We start from the raw sequence: 25,305 nt of genomic DNA, 5'->3' as shown, positions 1-25,305 counted from the left end.
CTGGGTACTCAGTTTATATTTTAGGAATTTTTGAGGTGTTTAAAGTCTTTGGTGTGTAATGAATCCTCATAGGGATTCATTATGAGGAAAGGGTATTAGATACCAAAGAGCCTAAACAGTGGAAAAAATCCTAGAACATAAACTGAGTAGTACTCCACTGCCTTGCGGGTGGGAGTGGGGTGTAGTTGGCACTTGGCAGTAGACAGTTGTCACTGTCGAAAAGACAGTCAAAATGAATAGAAGAAATGAAGGTGTGTAATGAATCCTCATAGGGATTCATTGAGGGGAAAGTTATTATACACCAAAGAATCCAAACACTTGAAAAATAGTGACCACACATTTTGCTCCATAATTCCACTTGTACAGAGGCTAGAGCTTAGCTTTTAAAAAGAAAAGAAAAGAAAGAAAGCTGGGAATCTGGGGGAATTAATAGGAGGGATCTAAATCTTGAATCGATTCAAATCGAATCAGGTGCAATTCGATTTGTACCCGAATCTAGCCAATGGACCACAGGGGTGATTTGTTTTGTCTCCAGATCACCCAAATCAGCTAAATCCGGGTATAAATTGATTTGTACATGAATCAATTTGCACATCTCTAATTTTTATTCTCCTCCTATCCCAGGTACGCTCTGTGATGAGTGCATTTTACTAAATTGAGCTGGTTCACCAGCTGCAGCCATTCCTAGAAAGGTCTGATCTGGTTCATCATCCATGTTCTTGTCATCTGCAGGTTGAAATTCTGCAATGCTTTCTATATGGAGCTCTCCATAAAAAGCTTTCAGAAATGTCATCTGGTGCAAAATGCAGCAGCCACACTTTTAATGTGAGGAAGCACATTGCCCCAATATTGCATAATTTGCACTCTTGGTCACTTTGTTTGTTTCTAGGTTCAATTCAAGGTGCTGGTGATTACCTTGAAAGCCCTAAATGGTTTGGGACATAGGTGTTTGAAGGAACCTTTTCATATATGCTTTACTATATGCTCCAGTAGTTACCCAAGGCCCTGTTTGGGGAGTCCTTGCCATCTTAGGTGATGTGGGCATCCACTAAGAGCAGAGCCACCTTAATAATGGCATCAACTCTTTGAATACCTTCCCCTTAAAAGTACAATTGGTCGCAACATTGAAGTCTTTTAGGCGCTCGATTAAAACCTGGTTCTTTCATTGCACTTTAGTGGGTGATTGATGCACTGCTTTGTGGGTTAGTGTAATAATATATTACAATTTACTGTTGAATGGGCCACACAGCTACACACAAAACAATAGAGAACCACCTCTATAATACAATGGGGGCCTTTGCCCTTGGCTTGGTTTTCTCAAATCACTAAGGTGAGAAACTATATAAGGTGATGTTGCTATATTTGGGATCTCCTCTGAATCTTATCTTGTAAAGGTTTTTCAAATAAAGGTTTAGCAGTTCTATGAATCATTGTAATGTGGCTGTGAGTGCCCAAGTTGAAGGAGTTTGTCTTAACTCCAACCTATTCTGCTTCAGCTCAGATGACTCATCTTTCTCTCTAAATAAAATGAATCCAGTGGAAAAGTTTGCCTTTTGGAAAATGTTCTGGCTTCACTAAGTATGATCGAAACACAAGTGTGTTTGTGTTTCCTCAATCCTTTCTGTAATGGTGGCACCTAAAAAAAAAAAAAGATGTTGAGAGCTCTTCAGAAGACTTGAAGATATCTAACTTGGACTGTTGACTCGTTTTGTGCAATCCTGTGCACTTTTGCACATACAGAGTGCAATCCTGTGTACAATTAGTTGGAAGTAAGCTCCATTTAACCATAATGTGACTTACTTCTGAATAGACATCCATGGGTTTGTAGTATAAATCCTACAGGTTGCTGGATGCCATGTACTCAGGGGTGGCCTAAGTTATTGTGGTGCCTGAGGTGAGGCGCAGAATGCTGCCCCATGCCCCTGATGGGGGCCAGGCCCCTTTCAGAACCAGGCCCCTTTCAAAGTTTTCAGAACAAACTTTGAAAGTGGTGCAGAGGGCAGGGAGAATGCAAGGTAGCCAGAAGCCACCGTCACCTTAGCCTCTCCCTCATGCTTCTTGCAAAATTTGCAAGAGTCAGAGGTACTTCTTGCAAACTTTTCAATCAGTCAGTCCCAAACAGCTTCTCCAGTGGCAACAGCAGGGGGCATCTTGCCCCAATAATCTGCATCCTGAGGTGATGAAAGGGCCCAACTATACATGACCTTGGCTTGCAGCCTGACACAATTGCTTGTAGCCACACCCTACAAGAAGCCTTGGACTGCTTCTGCACTGATTGCAATTGTGTGTATAATCTGGGATGTGGAATTAGAATAATTTTTGAGATCAACTCAGGAACAGAGTGAGAGTTTGGCCAGGCTGTACTGTTAACATTGTGCCATGTGGCCTGGTATGATGTGATCTATTATTAGAGAATTATACCAACAGCTGGGCCATTTAAATTTAGGGGCTGGATTTAAAGCTTTAGGCTTCCAGCTGATGAAAATCAGCAGCAGGAGGAATGCCCAGGAAATGATGAGTGTTCGCTTTGTCTTCTCAGAACAGCAGGAAAAGGTGAGCAGAAGATCCTTTGGACATAGCTTCCAGAAGGCACTTTATCTAGGTCAAAGTAAGATGATATAATTCATGCTGCCTTTTCAGTCATCTTTCCCAGGATTAGGGAGAAAGAGCAAAATAACAATGTCACGTTGATGTGGACAGGAAATTAACATTATTTTTTCTTTTTTGTTTCTCCTGATAGGTCACTGCCCACTTCAGGAAAGCCTGATGTCCCTTGTTCTCTCTACATGAAAGAGTTGCAGGGCTTCATAGCAAGAGTAATGAATGACTACTTCAGGCACTTTGAATGTTATGACTTTGTTTATGAGAGCACTGAAGTCATTGCTCAGAGAGCGATTGAACTTTTTATTCGTCATACCAGCCTTCTAAGACCCCTGGGTGAAGGTGGGAAAATGCGACTTGCTGCTGACTTTGCACAGGTAGATGAAAGGAGACTGACTTTTTAATTTTGTATAAATAAATGAAGTCTTCATTAGGTTAGAGATGTTTGTAGCAAACACACACACACACACACACACACACACACACACACACACACACACACAGTGTCCCACATTCTTTTCCTCTCCACCACCTAAAAAACCTGCTTCTGCTTCTTTTCAGAAGCAGATCTTATGACTGTAACATATTAGGAGAATTAAGTAAATTTGACTAAATTGAAGTTTGAGAGCAGAATCCTAGAGATGTTGGCTGTCACTGTTGAAAAGATACCAACTTCCCAACCCTTCATTATGGCAGTTCAAAGCTTTAGAGAGCTGCTGGTGAATACAATGATTCTGATTCAAAGACAGTGGCTGACATGAGGAAAATTACTCAAAGTAGTCCCACTGAAATTAAAAAAGACATTTTAAGCATTTAATTCAATGGGACTACTTTGAGTAATTTTCCTCATGTCGGCCATTGGCATCAAGTTATTTTTATAATAAGAAGTTTTAAAGTGGCATTTGTGGCCATTACAAAACAGGGACATGGCCAAATTATTGGGAGACTGTTGTTATGACAGAGACCCATTTCTGTGAGATGGCTATGAAGCCATTAATTATTTCAATTGTACAATTAATGTTCTGTTTTCCTGGTTTTCTTAATTCTGTAGTATGTATTTTCATAAAACTTTACACAAATTCAAAACCAGTTTTAAAACATACATTTTTTTCCTAAAATTAAATAGTTATATTCATTGCAGTGAAAGTCTGTATTAATTCTGTATTAATATATAATTTATATATATTTATATATATATAATTTATATATTTATATATATATATATATATATATATATATATATATATATATATATATATAAAAATTATATATATATATATAAATTATATATATATAAACTAGTTCAAAACCAATTCAATGTGTCTGTGTCTGAAATGGTTACTCAACCACTTTTCAAAGTGAGTGAACTGGACCCAAATTTTTAACAGTTCAGCTCTCTGAAGCTGACTGTTTCAGGAATAAGCTTTCATCTAATGCAAGAAAGCAGAGCATTCTGAATACATGTAACCATAAAACTAGTCCTTTTGTTACCTTTTGAAATTTTTTTATTATTCAAGTTGTCTTTTATCTAAAAATATAGTGGCACCATTTTATCTCTTTTTAAAGGGGTATTCTATTTCTCCCACTGTGTTTATTGTAGCTATTGAATACTTAGTAGAATGAACATCAGGTCTCTAATATCAGTGTTGTTATGTCTTGGGAGGTAAATTGTAATGAAACCTGTAAATGCCTTTACTAAATGGCTGTCTGGAGAGCAGCTGGTCCTGAGGGATAGGTACCAAGAGTAGGGGTGTGCAGAACCGGTTTGAATTGAACCGGCCCGGTTCACCCATTTGGAGCTTGAACCAGACTGGTCCCCACAAAAGGGGGGGGCGGTCCAAGTTAGAGCTGAACTGGTTCAACTGATTCAGAATGCTTGTGAAGGGGAATCAGGTAATGATTTGCAGATTATAAGCATCAGGGATCCCTAGCAATTAAATTGGGTTGAAAAGGGGGAGTGGGGGGTCACCTTATACATGGCAGTGGCAGCTCTGCAGTGGGAGCACCACCCCATCAGCGTGGGCCCGATTTGGGCTACCCCCATGCAAGCGTGGTGGTCAAGCAAATGGCCTCCATGCATGTGTAGAGGCTGAAAATGGCTTCACTCTGCGTAAGGTTACCGCCGCCGCCCCCCGCTCTGCCCGCTTGCCCTTTTCAACCCAATTAAATTGCTAGAGATCCCTGATGCTTGTAAAGAGGAGTCCTTACCAGATTCCTCTCTACAAACACCCCAAATTGGGCCAAACTGGTTCAAGTGCATGGACCGAATTGCCACCCCGTTGTAACAAACCAGTTTTCGGACTGGCAGTTCGGTTCAAATTCTAACCAAACCACCCAGAGCAGTTGCGTGCACACCCCTAGGTACTAGCAGGCCAGTGTGGCTAACAAGTAGAATTAAGGAAGCTAAAAAGGACAAGAAGACTTCCTTCAGAAAATGGGTGGTCTGCCCAAATGAATAGAAAGAAACACAAACTATTTCCAAAGAAATGTGAGGAGACAATAAGGGATGCAAACTGAGAAATATATGGCTAAAAGCATTGAGGGGAATAATAAAAACTTCTTTTAAATACTTCAGAATGTATTAAATACAGCAGGTAACCTGCCAGGGAGTGGACTGTAATATGATGACGGAGTGAAAGGTATTATTAAGGAGGATATGGAAATTGCAGAGAAGCTGAATGAGTTGCAGAGAAGCTGAATGAATAAGGGGACAGGTTCATGTGTGGATTGGTAACTGGTTGAAGGACAGGAAACAGAGTAAGACTAAATGGACAGTTTTCACAATGGAGGGAGGGAGGAAGTGGGGTCCTCCTGGGATCGGTACTGGGACCAGTGCTCTTTAACTCGTTCATAAACGATCTAGAAGTTGGAGTGACCAGCAAAGTGGCCAGATTTGCAGATGACACTAAACTATTTAGGGTAGTGAAATCCACAGCGGATTGTGAGGAATTACAAAAAGATCTCTCCAAACTGAGAGACTGGGGAACAAAATGGGAAATGCGGTTCAGTGTAAGCAAGTGTAAAGTGATGCACATTGGGCCAAAAAACACAAACTTCACATATACGCTGATGGGATCTAAGCTGTCGGTGACTGACCAGGAGAGGGATCTTGGGGTCGTGGTGGACAGCTCGTTGAAAGTGTCGACTCAATGGGCGGCAATTGTGAAAAAATCTAATTCAATGCTAGGAATCATTAGGAAGGCGGTTGAAAATCAAACTGCTAACATCTTTCTTATGAGGCAAAGTTACAACATCTGGGCTCTTTAATTTAGAAAAAAGTGACTGAGGGGTGGCATGATAAAGGTCTATTAAATTATGCATGGTGTGGAGAGAGTGGAGTATGGAGAGAGTAATTTTTCTCCCTTTCTTACAACACTAGAACCAGGTGTCATCCCATGAAACTGATTGTCAGGAAATCTAGGACTGACAAAAGGAAGCACTTTTTCACACTGCACATAATTAATCAGTGGAATTCTTTGCCACAGGGTGTTGTGATAGCCACCAGCTTGGATGGCTTTAAAGGGGGCTTAGGCAAATTCATGGAAGACAGATCTATCAATGGTTATAGTCATTTGATGACTATAGGCTACCTCCAGGCTCAGAGGCAGGATGCCTCTGAATACCAATTGCAGGGCAGTAACAGCAGGAGAAAGGGCATGCCCTCAGCTCTTGCCTGTGGGCTTCCCAGAGGCATCTGGTGGGTCACTGTATGAAACAGAATGTTGGACTAAATGGGTCTTGTGTCTGATTCAGCAAGGATGTTATTATGAAAATGTCTAGTTTGAGTTCTTTCTCTTCCTTCTGTTAATATTTTTGTCTGTTTTACCCTGTTTCTTCCTTTACTCCATGATCCTCTTTTTCCTGATTTGGGGTACAGTAGCAAGCGAGAGGTTGCTGGTTTGAATCCCTGCTGGTACACCTATATTGAGCAGCAGAGATATAGGAAGATGCTGAATGGCATCATCTCATACTTTGCAGGAGGAGGCAATGGTAAACCCCTCCTGTATTCTACCAAAGACAACCACAGGGCTTTGTGGTCACCAGGAGTCAACACCGACTCAACAACACACTATACTTTGTTAAAAGGAAACTAGCTGGCACTATTTGGCCATCCTGGACAACATGCATCTCCCTTGCACCTCCCTTGCCCTTTACCTGTTGATTTCACTTTGACACTTTCCTCCCTCACTGGCTTTTACTTAACAATGTCATAGAAACCCTGGCAGCTATAGTACATAGTCCAAAATGCCACAGTTACTAGAATTTAAGTAATCCTCACTTTAAAGATTGTGAGCCCTTTTGGGGACAGGGAACAATTTTATTTATGTTTGTTTTTCTGTATAAACCGCTTTGGAAATTTTGGTTGAAAAGTGGTATATAAATATGCATAGTAGTAGTAGAATAATCTGGAAAATTTACATTTTTATGCCTTTCCTTCAAAACAGGGACATAAAATCCCCCCCACCCAAATAATTGAGGTATTTCCAGACTAATCAGAAACATGAAACTTGGCATGCAGAGATAGATTCTTATGCTTACTAAAAAAAAGTGTGAGAGAAGCCCTATTTAGACATTACATTGCATTTATATACAATATGAGCCACCTAATGGTGCAGCGGAGAAATGACTTGATTGGCAAGCCACCTGCTGCCGCCACCACAGGAGAAGAGGCCTGCTTGGCTCACTCCCGCTGCCCGGCCACGCACATGGCGGCTAGAATACTTTGAAAGATTGACAGTTTGGCCTCGCGGTGGCAGGGGTGGTGGCTTGCGGCTGCAGTGGGGGGCTCGCCGCAGCGGCAGGAGGCCCCCCCCCCCGAGACCTCGGAGGCCATGGGCCAGGGCCCCAATGTCTGGGGGTAAGAGTGCCTCTGTACACTAAGGAAGTACATTGCTGTGTGTGCATTGAACATAATGTGTGAATACCTCTAGAAGTGTACACCTTACACAGATTGTACATGTACTGAAAGTGTGCGACTAGGGCTAGAGACACTTGGAAATCTCACCTAGAAAGGGAATGGCAGGGGGGAGTGTTGCTTCAAATTGGAGAGCTCAGTCTGATGCAGTCCTGTAGATAAGGAGTTAGACCAGAGCCCCAGTCCCAGTTTCAAAGCCTTACTCAGCCATGAAACTTACTGGGTGACCTTGAGCCAACTTGCTCAGCCGAATCTTCCTCACTGGGTGGTTGTGAAGCAAAATGGAGTGGGGCTCATGAATGCCACCCTGAGCTCCTTGCAAGAAGGATACGATAGAAATAGAATCAAAAATAAAATAATTACTATGAAAGTGAGATATTTGTTTGAACCTAATGAGTAACATATGGATATGAAGTTTTTATCTTGTGACAAAGACCTGCCTTCCAGCACAGAGCAAGCCCAAGTACACACAGGATGGACTGTTAGGATGTGAAAGTTCTCTCATCCCTCCAGCCGGCTGTGATGGGATGGGCTTTCAGGGACAGTGAGGAGCATATATTTGCATTTGCTGAATGCAGCCTTCCTTTACTACATACAGGCCCATCATTTCCTGTAAAACTAATGGTAACATTTTCCTAGTGTGAAGTTAAAGACCAAAGAAACTGGACAGTGCCACTGAACTGAGCGCAGGGAGCTTCTTTACACATAGCATAATGATGTCTGCCACATCACAAAATAATACAGTTAAAACATATTTCACATTTTGACCTATTATGTACTGGATGTAGTGGTGGCGGCGGTTGCTGCTGCTAATTCTTTGAGATGTACTGGGCTGTCACACAGACATCTGTAGAGAACTGTGCTGGAGAAATATTTGCAGCAACTTACCTACTCCTCTTGTATTCCCGTCCACCTTTCATGCAGATTGTAAATTTGCTGGCAAGTTGTGCTTGCTTACAAGATCAATATTAGTTCCCCTGCATGCAAGTTCCGAAAAATTGTTTTTAATCCAATGCATCTCATTAAGATATTGTCCATTTTTAAAAAGTGAAAATAATGACTTATACTGAACACATGGCTCAATTTTCACTACTCAGGACTAGCCTGGAAAAGATTTGCTGGGGTCAGTGGGGTACTCTTAAATGACATTTTCCTGACATTTATAAAAACTTTAAGGTATCATCTGGGAATTTATGTACCTTCTGACCTACTCATTATGTAGAGCTTTGTTGCTGCATAACAAAGCCAAGAGCACTGAGGTTACTGTAATTTGGAGTATTTTAGGTTGCATTCAAAGATATGTAGATGGGAGTGATATTTTGCCCTTTAAATGCTATACGGCTCTGTATGATTAAGAGACTTAAATGTGAACATGATGGAGTCAGACAATGATAAAGAAAAAGCAATGATTTTTCAGTATCTAGTACAAAAACAAGACGGTTTTTGAGATCAGCAGTAGGGATGTGCCTGAACCAGTTCAGCGCCTCCTTAGGTAAATGCCAAACTGGTTTGGCAGGGCGGGGGCAGAGAGATTTCCATATATTGTTGACTACAGCTCCCAGAATCTCCAGCTGCAATGGCCTTTGGCTGAGGATGATGGGAACTGTAGTCATCAACATCTGGAAATCCCTCTTTCAGGGAACAGTGGGTGGGGGTCAGTTCCTTTAAAAGCAGGTAAGCAGGACCTTACCTGCTCCTCTGCCGCCCCACTGCTTTTCCGGGTGCAGAGCTCGCTGTTCAAAAGGTCATGTGCGGCTGCAACACTGTTCCCAGCAGCCTGCTTGTGGCGTCGGCACGCATATGGCCTGTGGTGGCCATGTGCATGCCGACGCCATGCACAGGCTGCTGACAGCAGTGCTGAAGCTGCACGTTGCCTTTTGAACAGCGAGCTCTGCACCCGGAAAAGCGGTGGGGCGGCAGAGGAGCAGGTAAGGTCCTGCTTACCTGCTTTTAAAGGAACTGACCCCCGCCCCGCCCACAGCTGCATGAGCCGTTTGTGCACCTCCCTAATCAGCAGAGAGAAAAATAGGCATGTTTTACCTTGATTACCTCATGGGGGGGAGCCCCCCACCCCATCAAGGTCATTAATTCCATTGTAGAACTGCCCTTGTTGTTAAGAAATGTCTCCTAGTGTTCAACTGAAATCTGCTTGTTAGATTTAGTCCTGTTCTCTGGAGCAGCAGCAAACAAATCTTTGCCAACTTCTGTGTGACAATCCTTTAGATATTTGAAGAGTGCTGTCCTGTCCCCCTTCAACCTTCTCATCTCCAGGCTAAACATATCCAGCCATTCCTCAAAGGGCTGGCTTTCCAGACCCCCGACCACCTTTGTTGGCCTCCTCTGAACCCACTTCCAGTCTGTCTACATCCTTCTCACCTAGACCTGGACACAGTACTCTGGATGAGGTCTGATTGGTGCAGAATAAAATGGAACTATTGCTTCTAACAACTTCTCGTGATCTTCCTAAGGTCCAGTGAAGGAACTGATGTATTTGGGGGAAAGATGGTGCTGTTTGTTCCGTGTGTGTGTGTGTGTGTGTGTGTGTGTGAGAGAGAGAGAGAGAGAGAGAGAGAGAGATTTATCTCAACTGGATAAATGAATAGATTATATGTTCTTGCCTTGCTAGATGTTGAATTGGTCAGTAGAAGTAGTTTTACTGTGGGATTTGTTGTGGTGGTTCAAATATAGTTGAATGTGGTTCTCTGTATACATTATAGCAGCAGTGCACTGCAGAAGCCACATTCCCCTGGTCTCATTTCATGGTGCTGCTATAACATTTAGAAGCCCAGGATCCTGGGGTTAAGGAAGCAAATGTGCAGGACCCATATGACTAGCTCTGGCCGCTCAATGGGCCTTTAAATGTTAACAGCGGTGCTGTGGAGTGAAGCCTTGGGAAAGTTCCTTCCCTGCCACTGCTGTAATCTATTTTTAAAAGGGCACCTAAAATACAAGTTCAGATTCTATCTCTAGGAGAGTGAAATCGGAAGAAAGATTTGAGTGGGTTTGCAAAGCAACCTTGATCCTGGTTGCAGGTTTCCTGTGAGGTTCTGGATTTAATATTCAAAGTCTGATCTTCTGTATTAATCTATTTCAACTGATGAAGTCCAGTTGGTGGCGGTGATTTTACCAGTCACGGCTGCAGGCCTATTTCTTGCTGCCTGTCAGAGAACCCTTAGAAAGCTACCAGTATCATTGTATCTTCTCTTATTGCTGTGTTTGTACTGCCATTCTTCTTTGGACCCCTTCTCCCTTATTTCCCACTTCTACTTTTGCTGCCTGACTCTTGATTAGATCTCTTCTAATCACTTCTAGCTCTGTTCACTTGGTTATAGCAGTCACCTTACTCCCAGCTTGAAACCTGGTCTTGTTTTCTTGAATCTGTATATACTTTTAAATTATTGGTTCTTATTTGAGTCTTGTACAGCTGACTTTTGACCCCAACACTCCAACATTATTACCATTTGCTAATATCATGGGCTCCTGTGCAACCTGAACCCAACCCTTGTGCCCTCTATATGCTTTGCTTTAAGTGACAGATCATATAACCTGTAGTGACGATGAGGGAGATCAGGGTCACTGAACTTTCATGTACACTTTAAATGGCTTCAAAAACTCTATGTGCAGATATAGCACATATAGTCTTTCCATGAAAAGACTATATTAATATTTCCCATTTTCAAATGAGGCTTGGTAGTAGGAAGGGTTGCTGAAATCAAACACAGTAGATAAGATTCAACCCTGTCCTCCTCCCTGCTCCTAGCCAGTTTGTTTCTAGTCTCATTTCCATGATCATTGAGTGTGTTTTGACTGAGACTGTAGTGCAGAGTGACACTGAGGAACAGGATTAAAGTAATCATGATGCTTCAAATTTATCCAACCAGTAAACAAATTACTTAAGTACATAATGCCAGGAATACTTTGACTTTTGAAAAAATCCTTTTCCCACTGTCACTTCTGTATGCAGCAACTGTTTCAGATGGGCCCTTCAGACGCTTGGGCGATTACTCAAAGGGCCAGTGAGAGCACAGCCCTGTGTCATAGTTTGAGTTGCCAACCAGCTGGGGTGGAGGGACCAGCCTTCCCCCCACTTGCTCTGGCCCGTTTTGATTTAAAAGCTTCCTTTACTTGCATCAGGATGAGGAGAGGCTGACTGCAACCAGACATGTTGGAGCTACGGTGATGGCAGCAGGACATGGCAGCTGCAATGGAGTTAACTTGAGGTGGTAATGCCTGCTTGCTGCTGGAGTTTGTGCCTCAGCCACTGTCAACTCGGCTCCCTCCCTCCCTAAGGCTGGTTGAGGCAGACCCTTGGCGGTGGGGAGGGAGAGCTGGCAAGCTGGCTGACTTGCTTGACTGGCTGAGGTATCTGCAAGCATGTTCAGAATTTCTTCCCAAAAAAAATTAAAACAAATTCAACACACACACACCCCGAGCATATTCAAGTGCAAAAGGTAGTGTGCTAACTTAAGTGGCAAGATTATCCATGCAAAATTTGTTATCTGCAGGTCATGGATATTAATGTGTAAAAGAGGGGAGAGGGAGGAAGAACGGAAGAGAGTGAGAGAAAGAGGAGAGGGAGAGTGGAGGAGAAGGAATACAGAAAGTGAGGCGGGTGCAAGAAGTTGGTGTAAGGTGGTAAGGTCCCCTAGAGGTGCATTGGAATCTAATCCAGCCCACCATGTAATTGAGTTTGACACCCCTGAATTATACAGTCCCCTCTACGCTAAATGCACAGCTTGCCAGCCATCCTCTTTATCAGCACTGTGCTAATAGGGATAACAGCCTGTTAGCCATTTTGCTGTTCCTGGATGGTAAACATCTGCCTTTCCTTAGCTGACAGGAAATTGGCGTGCTTGGCTTCCATTTCTGGCACTTCACCACCGTACTAATAGTTGCACATTCTAACAGCCAGAGCCAGAAATTAATCGGGTGAAAACAGACTCTAGTACAGAGTTCTTCATTGTAAGGCCTAGGAGCCAGTGTTGGCTCCCATCAGTCCTAAGTGTGACTCCCCGAGTAATTGTTTATTGGGTTTGTGGAAACCTTTGGCTGAAGCTGAATACTCTGCACACTCCCCCTGGCATCTGGTGGAGGTGACCGTTTCTACCATCCAGTGCTAATGGGGTTCCTGTTAAGGAAATGGAGCCCTCTTGAACTGCTGCACCATCTTGGAGTGCTGGTAAGCTTAGCCCATCCTAGTGCTTTCCCCACAGAGCTTTAAAGGAAGGTTTCATTCTCTCTTAAAGGGCCCTCCTAGCACTGAGAAAAGCACAGTACGGTGTGGAAGACAGCACAGTGGGAAATGGCGGTCATATTGAAGGGTATTTTGCCAAATTGCTATTGCTATTGCTGTTTTGCCAAAGTGGCCCTGCTTGAGAAATAGTGAAGATCACTGCTCTAGTTTGTGAAATTCTCTTGCTGAAGTTCTGCCCTTCTCCCCTACCATATTCCGCCGTTGCTGATGATCCACTATGGCCCAAGATTCTGAATACGTGACTGAAATACAATTTGTTTCCTGTTACAGATGGAGTTAGCAGTGGCTCCCCTCTGCAGGCGGGTGTCTGATCTGGGAAAATATTATAGGCTTTTGAGATCATTCAGGTGAGTTATGTTTAGAATATCTTTAACAGCTGGCAACAGGATTTGAATTTTTTTCGTTAAATTAACTTGCTGACTTCTTGTTTAGGATCTTAATTAAAACCTTCTGGCAGCACCACATGTAAATTGCCAACAAATGAGTATTTTTCCCTTTAACATTCTTTTCAGAATGTAACTATGACTTAGATCATTTTGTCATGCAAATGTCAGCTAAATTGCACCTTTCTGCTTTTGGTTTCCCTTTCTTTCATATTATAATGAACTGTGTAGTTGCACTAGAATCCCCCCCAAGAAAACAGAAAATTTACAATGAAATATTAGGGGGTTGTTTAATTATATTAATAAGCTGCTAATACAAATGATCACCTACCAAATTCAATAATAGAGGAACACAAAGGTTGCAAAACAAAGTAGCAGGCAACTGCATGGCACAGAGCAGATAATTTCCCTTACCTGTAAATTCTTCTTCTACCTATTCACCCAACAGTGGACCAGGACTCTGGGGCTTTCTCCAGTCCATCCACCAAGAGGCAGGCTCTTTTAAGGACTTGCTTGGATGTGGATTAGAAAGCATCTCCCATTTCCTCTCTGGTATCAGTCTGTAATAATGTAGCAATGAAAGCAACAGAATGAAAGCAACAGGGTTTTGGTCATGGCAGCCATTCTAGGCAAAACAAGGAATTTCCAGTGCTTGGGCCTGATGGCAAAGTGTATGTAAGCGAACTTGAGGTTTGTGAATACCACAAATGTGCCTGGACTTATTGCTGTGAATGTAGAGGCCAGCATCTCTATTTTGAACCAGCAGAACCAGAGAGCACAGAGAGTTAGAAATCAGTCTTGTGGCACTGTCCAGAGCCCTAGAGAAATACCCAAGGCAGACCTCCTACTAAACTTACTGGTCTGAAGTGGTGTGATCCCAAAGTTGAGAGAAATTATCCACCTGTCTAGATCAGTGGGTTGCCTGTGTGCTGGAGTAATTTATGCTTATGGGTAGCCCCTTTCTGAGGGGAGAAGGTAGGCCACCTTCCAGTTGCATAGTTCCTTGTTCCAGAGTGATGAAGAGCTTTGCATGGCCTGGAAGGCTTGTGTTGGTGCTGAGAGCTCTGATGTTTGGTATGTTGTCGGGTGTAGCTGTCACTTCTGAAAGTCTTGTATATGGACCTCTGGCTGCATGGAACAAGTTTCCTCTTGGATTTGTCCAGCACCTCAACCACAACCTTATCCATGTGGTCTCCAGTCAGTCACCCGCAAATCTGACTGCAGTAAGAATCTTCTTTGTTTGCTGCAGTAATATCCTGGATGGACTTGATGCTACTAACAGGGTGCACTGGTTGGTGCACAACAGAAGAAAGAGAAGTGGGAGGTGCTTCCTAACCCAAGTCTGAGCAAGTGTTTCTTCAAAAGAGCCTGCCCCCAATGGGACAGATCAGAGAGCACTCCAGAGACCTGGATCACTGAAGGCCCACAAATAGGGAGAACAATTTTGTTTTTTCTGATGCTGAGTTTTCTCAAATATAAATGGAATAAAAGTCAGTAGCTTGGCTCTAGCTCATTGTCACACTGTAGTGTGACCAAGAAATTGAATCCATGGTAGGGCTATGCATGGTTCCCATTTTTCCACAGAACAAAATAAATAGGTTGTTCTAGACAACCCTGCGTTGTATCCAGAGGTTCTCTTCCACAAACAGAAGGAGCTTACACAGTAGGAAGGAGATCTTTGGATACAATCTACTATGGGGCGGCAGGGTGGTGGCGGCAAAACCTGCTCCCACCAAAGACTGAAGAGTAGATTTAGATTCCATTCCAATGCTGTTTGATATGGAAGAAAATAAAGGTGTACATGTACAATGTATGGCTGTTATTTAGTCCTATGGGGGGGAAGTAAAATACTGCATTTGGGGAAATTCCTGTGTGTCCAGACTTAGCCCCTACGTTTGACACTGCATGATTCACTGAGACAGATCCACAGAAGAGATTCAATACAGACTATCCACCCACCCATTGTGACAAGCTGTCATGCTTTGCTTCTTGTCCTGCATGGGTATTCTATCTCCTCCCTTCCTTTATTGCCCCACAAAAGATCAGAGGGGAACAAGGAGGTTCTTGCATTTGTATCCCTGGGAACACAACTTTTAGCCCTGGAATTAGAGGAGTTATGAGGGTTATACCTCCTCAAACACCTCATTCCAACCACTCAGTTCACCCCCCACACAACAGTTTGAACCAAATTTTGTATAGTTGTGACACACAGTGACACCTCAACAGCATGATTTGTGATGACGTCATCTACACATGAAAATTTGAGTCGCAATTGGTCTAACATGTGAACCACCTAACCAATTTGAACCAAATTTGCTACAAGTGTAGGGACACATAAGATTGTCTCAAGGGCATAGTTGATGATGATGTCATCCACCTCAATTCAAGATGGCAGGTGCATGAATGTTTGATGCGCAAGTGGGCTAACTTGTGAACTGCTTAACTGATTTGGACTAAATTTAGTCCAGTTATAGGGATAATGAGAGGAAAGTAGGCAGATTAGTTCTTACTGGAGCAGCTTCTAAATATATCATATCTTGTGGTTCTTCCCCCCACCCCAGACCAATGTTGTTCCAGACTAGTGAACATATGGCCAATAGCCCAGCTGTGGGAGATATAATTCCATTTAGCACCATTCTTCAATTTTTATTTACAAGAGCACCACCTGAATTAAAATCCCCTTTCCAGGTAATGTATAGTTTCTTGCTAAATATTCTGTCAGTGACAACACAAAGTATATGAACTTTCCCATTGCTCAGTTTCATATTAATACTTCACAACTCAAAGCACAGCAACAACAAAATAAAGTTGAGAAGTAATGGAAAGTAATTTCCTCAAAAATTGTAATGTGCATCTAATTTAGGACTGCACCACTTGGTCCTCCTGCAGATGTTAGACTGCAGCTTCCACCATCCCTGACTATTGGCCATTGTGGCTGGGAATGATGGGAGTTGTCATCCAAAAACTGCTGGAGGACTGAAGTTTGGAAGCCCTGAATTCTAGACTTGGAAGTAGTATCAGGTAATGGGTTGCAACAATCAAAGGGCAAATTAACACAGGGGGGTTCAGCCCTCTTTAAGTAACATCTACCAGAGATTGATTATTTGCATTTATATACTGCCCTTCAGCCTGGGACCCACTTAGTAGCTATTGAGCTGCTGTTCTAGCGTTTTCCAGAGCAGTTGCCCAGAGACTATCAAATCGCTTTGGGGAAACAATTCTCTTCAGATCCCAGTGTTTTTAACCACTGTGCTGTGGAGTGGTGCTGACAGCATACTGAACTTTGTCAAAGATTTCTATTACCTGTAGCTGTCTGCTAGTATTGCCAATTGCTCTTTCCTTCATCTTTTACATTCATTTGCTGTTATTAACTTCTGTTTGGTATGTGGAAATAGCAAGGCTATGCTTTGAAATATACACACAGTTTCTAGAAATGATATCCCATGTTGTTGGTTTTGTCCATGTAAGAGAGCTGAATGGACCATTGCCCGTTATTCACGATGGCTTGATGACCATCCCTCTGAGAAGGACAGACTCATTTTAATAAGGTAAGAAGCCTTTTACTTTTCAGTTTAGTTTAAAGATATGGCAGTATCTTAACATGAAAATAATCTCTCTTGTCAGTGGGTTGTACAGCATGCTGTCTAAGCAGGTACTGATGTGGTTTATTTGCACATTTTCCAAAAAACCCCACACCTCTTTTATATATTGTGCCTCACTGAAGACAATTATAACTGCATACTTTTTAGAGAAGGGACTCCAAATCAGCAAGCAGATCTTTTAGTAGGTTTTCAGTTGTGGTTTTGTAACTAGGGATGTGCGAATTGATTCGGGTACAAAACGATTTGTACCCAAATCTAGCTGATTTGGGTGATTTGCCCTGATTCAGGTAGAAAACAAATCATGCCAGATTCAGACCTGAAAAATTTGGAGAGCTGGACCTCCATTTTGTGGCCAAAGTGGTTTGGGTGGTTGTGCCCAATGGGTGGAAGCTACCATCCAAATTCCAAAGAAATTGGGCAAAGGGGTGAGTTTTAAAGGATTTTTGAAATTCACGTGTCTTGAAGCTTTTTCCTATAGGGAATAATGGGCATTTCAGCAACCTTATAACTCCATGTGGGGGGCACCAGGGTGTCCCAGAGCAGGTTGTGGTGGGTGGTCGTGCCCAATGGGTGCAAGGAAGTTCTGGGGGCAGAAGAGTGGGTCAGCACTGAGCTTTTTGTTTTCAGTGTCTGAGGTGTTCTGAGAGTAGATTCTCTGGTAGGAAATGAGAGTGGATTCTTTCTAAGTTTATTCAAGTTTATTCATCATTTTGCACAAAGAAGATTATGAAAGAACAAAGATGAGCAGTGATAGTGGATTCTAACTTAGAATCTACTATCACTGCTCATCTTCATTCATTCATAATCTTCTTTGGTGCAAAATGATGAATAAACTTAGAAAGAATCCATTCTCATTTCCTACCAGAGAATCTACTCCCCCTACCCCCACATGGAGTTATAAGGCTGCTGGAATCCCCATTATTCCCAATGGGAAAAAGCTTCAAGACACGTGAACTTCAATTAAAAAAAATAAAAAATCACCCCTTTGCCCAATTTCTTTAAAATTTGGGTGGTAGCTTCCACTATTGGGCTTCCACTATTCTTTAAAATTTGGGTGGTAGCTTCACCCAACCCACTCTTTTACCCCTGGAACCCCTTTTTTGCTATGAATCTATTTGAATTTGAAAAATTTGGGTACAAATCTAATCTGGGGTGAAGCGGGGGCAGATTCAGACCCAGAACTAATGGGGGGTGATTCGTTTCGGGTATAAAACGAATAGAAAAAAATCGATTTGTGCACATCCCCATTTGGTAACTGGTTGAAAGACAGGAAACAGAAGGTAGGAATAAATGGACAGTTTTCACAATGGAGAGAAGTAAGAAGTGGGGTCCCCCAGGGATCTCTACTGGGACCTGTGCTTTTTAAATTTATTCATAAGTGATCTAGAAGTTGGAGTAAGCAGCGAGGTGGCCAAATTTGCAGATGGCACTAAACTGTTCAGGGTAGTGAAATGCAAAATGGATTGTGAGGAGCTCAAAAAGGATCTCTCCAAACTGGGTGAGTGAGCAACAAAATGTCAAACACAGTTCAATGTAAGTAGTTGATGCACATGGGGAAACAGAGGCAAAGCAGTTATCCATACAGGGTGAGAAAGAAAATACTAGGAAGACAGAATAGTGAATAGACAACTCAATTGTCCCTGAGGGTCACTACCCTACACCTAAAACTGGCACCCCAAATGCCAGTTATATCTGCGGGTGGGTCTGATGACCTTCGTCCACCTAACAAAATAACCCTTCACAGTAAGACCAATGTTTCTTTTTCCTTACAGTGGACGAAGGGCATCCGTTTAGTATGGGACATATCCAAGCTAGCTGAATGAAGAAGGGAGGGAGTGGGTGGTCTAGACCACGTTTTGTAGTACTGTGCGGCCTAACACCACCTGGGCTGCATGGAATGAAAAGATCTTATAGTGTTTAATGAATGGAGAAACAGAAGCCCAGGTGGCTGCTCTACAAATCTCTGTGAGAGGGACATTCTCTGAAAAGGCGGCTGAAGTAGAAGCACTATGAGTGGAATGAGCTGTAATGCCCATTGGAGTGGCAGGCTCTAGAGATTCGTATGCTAATATGACAGTTGCCCGTATCCATCAGGATATGGTGACTTTGGATACTCTGATATGCAGGGATGAAAGAAGAAATGACACCAAAAGGGAGTATGTTTGGTGTAACATGGCAGTATGTCTTAGGTAAATTCTGAGTGCCCTGCGCACATCTAGAGAGTGCCATAATTTTTCTTTGGGGTGTGTTGGAGAAGGGCAGAAGGGACTTTCTGGTGAAAGTTAGAATTATCCTTTGGGAAGAAGGTAGGGTCTAATCTTAGCACCACTGTATCCTGGTGTAATGTGCACAGCTCTTTACGACGAGAGCACACCCAATTTGGATACTCTTTGTGCTGAAGTAATTGCAACCAGGAAGAGCACCTGGAATGAGAGGAGTTTAAAAAGATACCAAACGGAGCATTTCAAGGGAGCTCTAGTGAGTGCATTAAGAACCCTATTGAGGTGCCAGGGAGATACTGACAGCCACCCTAAGGAACCTCATATGGTGAGGATGGAGTAAAGATGGAGCTTCTGGGGCAATTTGAGCACTGAGGCGAGGGCTGAAGTTTGACATCTCAGTGTACTAGGTCATAGTTTAAGTTCCAAACCAGATTGTAAGAAAGCCAGTACTTCAGAGACCCCTGCAGTCAACAGAGATACGTGCTTCTGGCGCACCCACCACGAGAAGGCTGACCAAGTAGATTGGTAAATTATACTGGTGGGCGATCTTCTAGAAGCTAGAATAGTATTTTGTACTTCCAGTGAGTATCCCACTTGAGCTAGGGCTGAGCGCTCAATCTCCACGCAGAGAGTTGGAGCCACTGAGGGTCTGGGTGGAGAATGGGGCCCTGTGACAGAAAGTCTTGTCATGGAGGAAGATGCCATTGGGGCCAAACTGAGAGACTCAGTAGGTCGGAAAACTATGGCCTCCAAGGCCAATAAGGTGCAAAGATGAACAGGTCTGCCCTTTCTAACAGTGCTTTTCGAATGACTCTCCAAATAATGGACATCAGGGGAAGCACATCTAGAAAGCCATGGGGGTCATGTTGTCATTAATGCATCCATTGCTGCAAGATGTGGTGACAGACAACAACCTGGATGGTTTTAAGAGGGGTTTGGATAACTTCATGGAGGAGAGGTCTATCAATGGCTACTAGTCAGAGGGCTGTAGGCCACCTCCAGCCTCAAAGGCAGGATGCCTCTGAGTACCAGTTGCAGGGGAGTAAGAGCAGGAGAGTGGGCATGCTCTCAACTCCTGCCTGTAGGCTTCCAGCGGCATCTGGTGGGCCACTGTGAGAAACAGGATGCTGGACTAGATGGGCCTTGGGCCTGATCCAGCAGGGCTGTTCTTATGTTATGTAGTTGTTTGGATCAGTTTTGGGGGATTGGTGTGGTTGTGGGGAGGCATCTCAGACTAATGCGTAGCCTTTTGGGATTGTGTCCGACACCCACCACTTGGTAGTGGAGGCCCACCAGGCCCGCAAGTGTAGGGTGAGTCTGCTCCTGACAGGAACGGAGTCATTGTTTACGCATTTGGTAATTGGGGGCAGAGGGGAATCATCTGGACTGTTGTCATCTGGAAGATCCCCATATGCATTGCTGCCGCTAGGGATGCCAACCAGGTTAGTTGGTTGTGGGTCTCTGATCTCTGAAGAAGAATCCTGTATTTCTAGGAAACGTTCTGTTGGGATGAAATAAACTATTACTGAAATGAAAGGGCTTCTGTTAATCTTGGTGCCCTAGGGGAATAGCTTTTTTCTCACCCCTAGTCTCAACTATGATGGGCTAGATATTCACCAAATAGCTTGGTCCCCATGAAGGGGAAGGCTGTTAGGTTGAGTTTGGATGTATCTGCATTCCATTGATTTAACCAGAGGCTCCTATGCACTGCCATCCCAAAGCCACAGCCCTGGATACGTGTTGGATAGAATCCTGGCTGGAGTCAGTCATGAGTGCGGCATCCTTGGCTAGTTTATTAATGTCCTGGTGTAACTTTTTATTTTCTGAAGGAATGTATTGTACTCATTCTTTTGCCCATGGAATGGAGGCACGTGCAAAGACTGAAGTGGTAGTGGATGCTCTAATTACTGTAGCTGATGCCTCATCAGCCTTTGTTAGGAGGGAACCACACTTTTTGTCCTCTGGAGTTTTATAACTGTTGCTAAACTTCTTTGTACGCGATTGCTCCTGAAACTAACTGGGCCACTGATGCATCACCTTGGCGACTGAGAGCAGGTCCATTGTATCAGGGAAGAGGCTAAATAATAATTTAGGGAATGATGTGGAAGGTCTGGAAGAGACGGGGACATTCCATTCCGCCACCATAGTGTTTTTGAACAGTGGTGAGAATGGTACTTTGGCTGTCAGGACCAGCTCCGATGAGGAGACTTGTAGGTCTAGGCCAGGAGAAGGTCGAGGAGCATCTGGAGTGGAGACATAATTGTTGACTCTCGTAGCTTTGCCAGTAAGACTTCGTCAGCTGGTGTGAAGAGGTGTGAGAAGCTTGGTACTTGTGATGTGGAGTCCTTCTCAGACAGTTCCTCATCTTCCGATGAGGAAGGGGGTGGGGTTTCCCCAAATAGACTTCTCTTTTGTCTCATGGTGCCTTGGCCCAAGGCTTGAAGCACCCTCTCTCTATGTGGGAAATGCGCCCGCCGTAATGACTGGAATCTGGAGAGGAGGAGTAGGTTCCCAGGTTCTATCACCCTGTGGGTCTAGCCCTAAAGGTTGGAACCGGTTGGGGTAAAGCAGGTTGAATTGGCATATGAAACCAGAGTCCTGCATTCAGTTGAAATTAATTCCTTTAGCCATTGAAACACGTCTTCTGGCAAAGGATTTTCATTTATTTTTACTGCCCCCTGGCAAGGTCTTATTCATCATAGTGGAGCTCTGTGAAGTTAGTATAGCGTCAGAGACTAGCAAGCTAGAGCCCTGATCTCTAGTGCAGAAGGAAGCCTGGCATTTTGGGATATGGGGAGTGAAAACGGCACAGCTGCAGCTCCCTCCCCCACTTCCACAGCAGAAATATCTGGTTAAAATGGCACCCTTGTGCTGTGCACCTTTGCCCGTGTTGTCTTGGGGCGATATGGGAGGTAGGCATCTGGGCTGCTTCTGCAGGCAGAGCTCTTGAAGCAGGATACGCTCACTCTGGTAAACAGTGGAGGAGAGAGGCTGTTTTTTGTAGGGTTTGTTTTTTAAAACTGAAAAGGCTTTTCTAAAACAAAACAAAAGCCTTTTCCTCCTTTGGGTCTGAGTGGGGACCTTCCGAGAGGGAGCCCACTACCACCTCTTCCAACTGAGAGATAGGCTCCATAGGCTTGAAACGGGGGGGGGGGGGGGGAGGTAACCGAGCACTGTTCCAAGGCGTGTGCACGTGCACATGCTCACAAGTTTTTGGATGTCTGCTCAGTTCAATTTAGATCCCGCTCAGGTTGAATCAGGAATGCCCCATTCTGAATTCTGGTGCACACACTCTGCCTTGATACTGCCTCCCAGAACAAAACTCATTCCGCACAGAGATGAAAAAAATTAGAGGGGCCACTCTAACTGAGGGGGGGAGGCATAAAAAAGCTAACCAAGGCAAAACTGAAAGGAACTCAGCACTTTTAACCAACAGTCCAAATTAGAACATAAAGCAGATTTTTAGAACAAAATGAAGCGACTCCCTTCCCACCCTGGCACATGAGAAGAAATAAAGCAGGTAAGGGGAGGGGTTGGGGAGGAACAAACTAGCCTTATTTTTTAGTAGTTTAGTAGGAGTTCTTGAAAATCACTGCCTTTTGAGCCAGACAGGACAGGAACTGGGTTTCTGGAGCTACCTACTGCCCAACAGAAAGCTAAAGTTGTGCCATTGAGTTGGTGTCGACTCCTGGCACCCACAAAGCCCTGTGGTTGTCTTTGGTAGAATATGGGGGGAGGGGGGTTACCATTGCTAGCCTTCATAAAAAATTTAACCCTATCCTGTCTCGAGCCATGTGATGACCCATAGTAAGCTGATGGCCTTTGTTCACCATAAGGAAAAATGGGAATTCAGATGTTAGAATTCCCAGCGCCGCCCCCGCCCCCAGGCATCAGAGTGCAGGGGAAGTGCCCTGGGTATCACGCTGGTGGTGGTGGCCCTTTAACTGGCCGCTCGGCACTGGCACAGGGACATCAGTGTGGCACAGCAATGTTCGGATGTTTTCAGGGGGGGCAGGCAGGGTGTGACAAACTTACAAGTTTGAAATGACTTCTCTTGATGTACTGAACTTGCTGCCTTCGAAATGGGCTCTTGGCTCTCCCAATGTTTTGTTTTCATATACGTAGCTTTTGAGCCTCTGTTCTTTTAATCCAAATGATTACTAACTAATGTGTTTTATATACAGTGTAATTGCCTGCTTTAAACAGTTGTCATGAGTGCCTCTCCTTCTGTTATTTGACCTTGATGTTTTTTAACAGTACAAGACGTACCAAAACAAAAAAGAAACCCACACATAAAACCCACTTGTGCAGCAAAATTGACGTGTTAATCTTCCACTGTGAGAGTGAAGATCACAAGGTTAAAATAATCTTTGGACGATTATGTATTGCTTCTGGAGTGCAAGAACATCTGTTAGCATTGGCTGACATTCTGACTAAATTTACTCAAGGAAGTTCCATTGAAATGAAAAGGACAAATTACACATGCCTAACTTGCTTTTTAATTTCAATGGAATGTCCTTGAGTAAATTTAGTCAGGATGTCAGCCATGTGTGTTTTAACACCTGAAGGGGGAAGCAGTGCAGCCAGAGCACAGAGAGCTATCTTGACACTTGCATACACTGCATCCCCACAGTCCCTCTTTATGCATTGCTTCATTAGTCACGATGTCAGCCACTGGCTGAAATCAGATGCCCACACTGAAATGTATCCATGATATGTTTGGGAAGGATTTCAAATAGTGCTATGCTGAATTTTCAAGATAAAAAGTGGGCTTTTAGAGGTCTGAAATCCCTTTAGAAAACATACAGCCCTCTTTAGAAGCCTCAGAGTATTGTGTCTCCTTGTAGATTTGATATACTATAGCTTTGGTGGCCTTTGTAGGGCTTATTTCTTCTTCACTGTACAATCCCACCTCTCCAAAATCAGTGAAAAAGTCATAACAAAGTTATGAGTTTCACTAAAAAAATCAGTGAAAAAGTCATAACATAAAAAGGCCATATTTCTGTTTTCACTCAATGAGTGCAAGCAGCCAGCAATCAAATGTGGCTGCTTGCACTCATTGAGTGAAAACAGAAATATGGCCTTTTTCTAAGCAGTTGGGCTGATGCTCTGTATCTTGGCTGGGATGTGCTAGGGGCTTTCTGATAATGCTCACTGGTTTCAAGACAAGATTTTTCCTCTAATCCAGATCGAGTCACAAATAGCAAAGCAGGTCTAGTGGCAGAATGTGTACAGTCTGAGATATATCCTCATCCTGCCTCAACTATGCACAACTGCATCTTGACAAGGGACCACAGACCAGTTGCCTGCTGCTCAAAAGTTTTGTATGCTTTCAGAAAGATATGTGAGAAATGGCTGGGAAGGGATGCTTTCTTTCAGGGGGCAACAAAAAGTTCATGAAAATCACCCACCTTTGCTGCAGCTCAGCACTAGCTGTAAAGTTTTTTTGGTTTAAAAAAAACAAAAAACCTGGTGTGTTTCCTTTAATAGTTCCATCTGTTGAACTAATCTAATGAACAACGTTACTGGATGACATTGATTGGGTGAGTGAATGTTGTTAATGTAAGTGAGGTGAATGATTAAGTAAGTCTGGGCAACAAAACTTGTATAGGGTATGTTGTTAAAAGTTCACATCATCACAATAAAAGCTTTTGAGTCTAATAAATATGTTTTCTTTAAACAGAGGTGCTTTGGAAGCATATGTTCAATCAGTAAGAAGTAGAGAAGGAAAGGAATTTGCTCCAGTCTATCCCATAATGGTACAACTTCTACAGAAAGCAATGTCTGCTCTTCAGTAAAACATTTTTTGAAGGCATTGGGAATCCTATGATGCATTCATCAGCGTTGGTAGGATAATACTTTAGAATTATTTTTTTTAATCTCCTACTGCAAAAATCACATTTTCACACTTAAACCAGATATTCCCTGCATAGTTCAGCTTTCCTTTAAAAGTGCACACTTTTCTGATGTGTTTTCTTTCAAACAAGTTTGAACTTAAAAAACCAAACATGTATGTATATAGATGTTCTTTTTCCATTTACAAATGAAAATGCTTTTATGCATGCAAAATACATCATTGCTTTTCAATAACAATGCTAAAGCTTTAAAGTAACTTGCTTTATCTTTCATATGACTTCCATGTACATGTAAAAGAATTACATACAATGTTCTGATCTTGAACTCATTATGTAAAAGTTCTAATTGGAAATCTATTTAATTAAAAACATTACACATTTACTTGATCTTTCTGGTCCAAGTGTTCCTTGTGTTAAACAATCACTTAGATAATGGTATTTAGTCACACTTACACTACTAATGTGATGTCTCA

At 43.1% G+C, this 25,305-nt stretch overlaps 1 protein-coding gene across 4 annotated transcripts in view; it reads left to right on the top strand.

The window, feature by feature from the left end:
* COG5 (component of oligomeric golgi complex 5) overlaps positions 1 to 25,219 on the top strand; it is a 270,566-nt gene extending 245,347 nt beyond the window's left edge. For 3 of the 4 annotated variants that reach the window (XM_053255351.1, XM_053255350.1, XM_053255353.1), the window contains 6 exons: positions 2,741 to 2,978; positions 13,041 to 13,117; positions 15,715 to 15,841; positions 16,622 to 16,701; positions 23,235 to 23,334; positions 24,661 to 25,219. In XM_053255351.1, the coding sequence (XP_053111326.1) occupies positions 2,741 to 2,978; positions 13,041 to 13,117; positions 15,715 to 15,841; positions 16,622 to 16,701; positions 23,235 to 23,334; positions 24,661 to 24,699 (661 nt within the window). In that variant the 3' untranslated portion in view covers positions 24,700 to 25,219. The remainder of the gene's footprint in view (positions 1 to 2,740; positions 2,979 to 13,040; positions 13,118 to 15,714; positions 15,842 to 16,621; positions 16,702 to 23,234; positions 23,335 to 24,660) is intronic. The other variant, XM_053255352.1, reaches the window with a different exon arrangement.
* The last annotated feature ends 86 nt before the right edge of the window (positions 25,220 to 25,305 follow it).

The sequence above is a fragment of the Hemicordylus capensis genome, chromosome 5 (assembly GCF_027244095.1).
Source record: "Hemicordylus capensis ecotype Gifberg chromosome 5, rHemCap1.1.pri, whole genome shotgun sequence".
In the NCBI taxonomy this organism is placed as follows: Eukaryota; Metazoa; Chordata; class Lepidosauria; order Squamata; family Cordylidae; genus Hemicordylus; species Hemicordylus capensis.
Note: the sequence above shows the minus strand (reverse complement) of the source record. Positions and strands in the feature narration are given on the sequence as shown.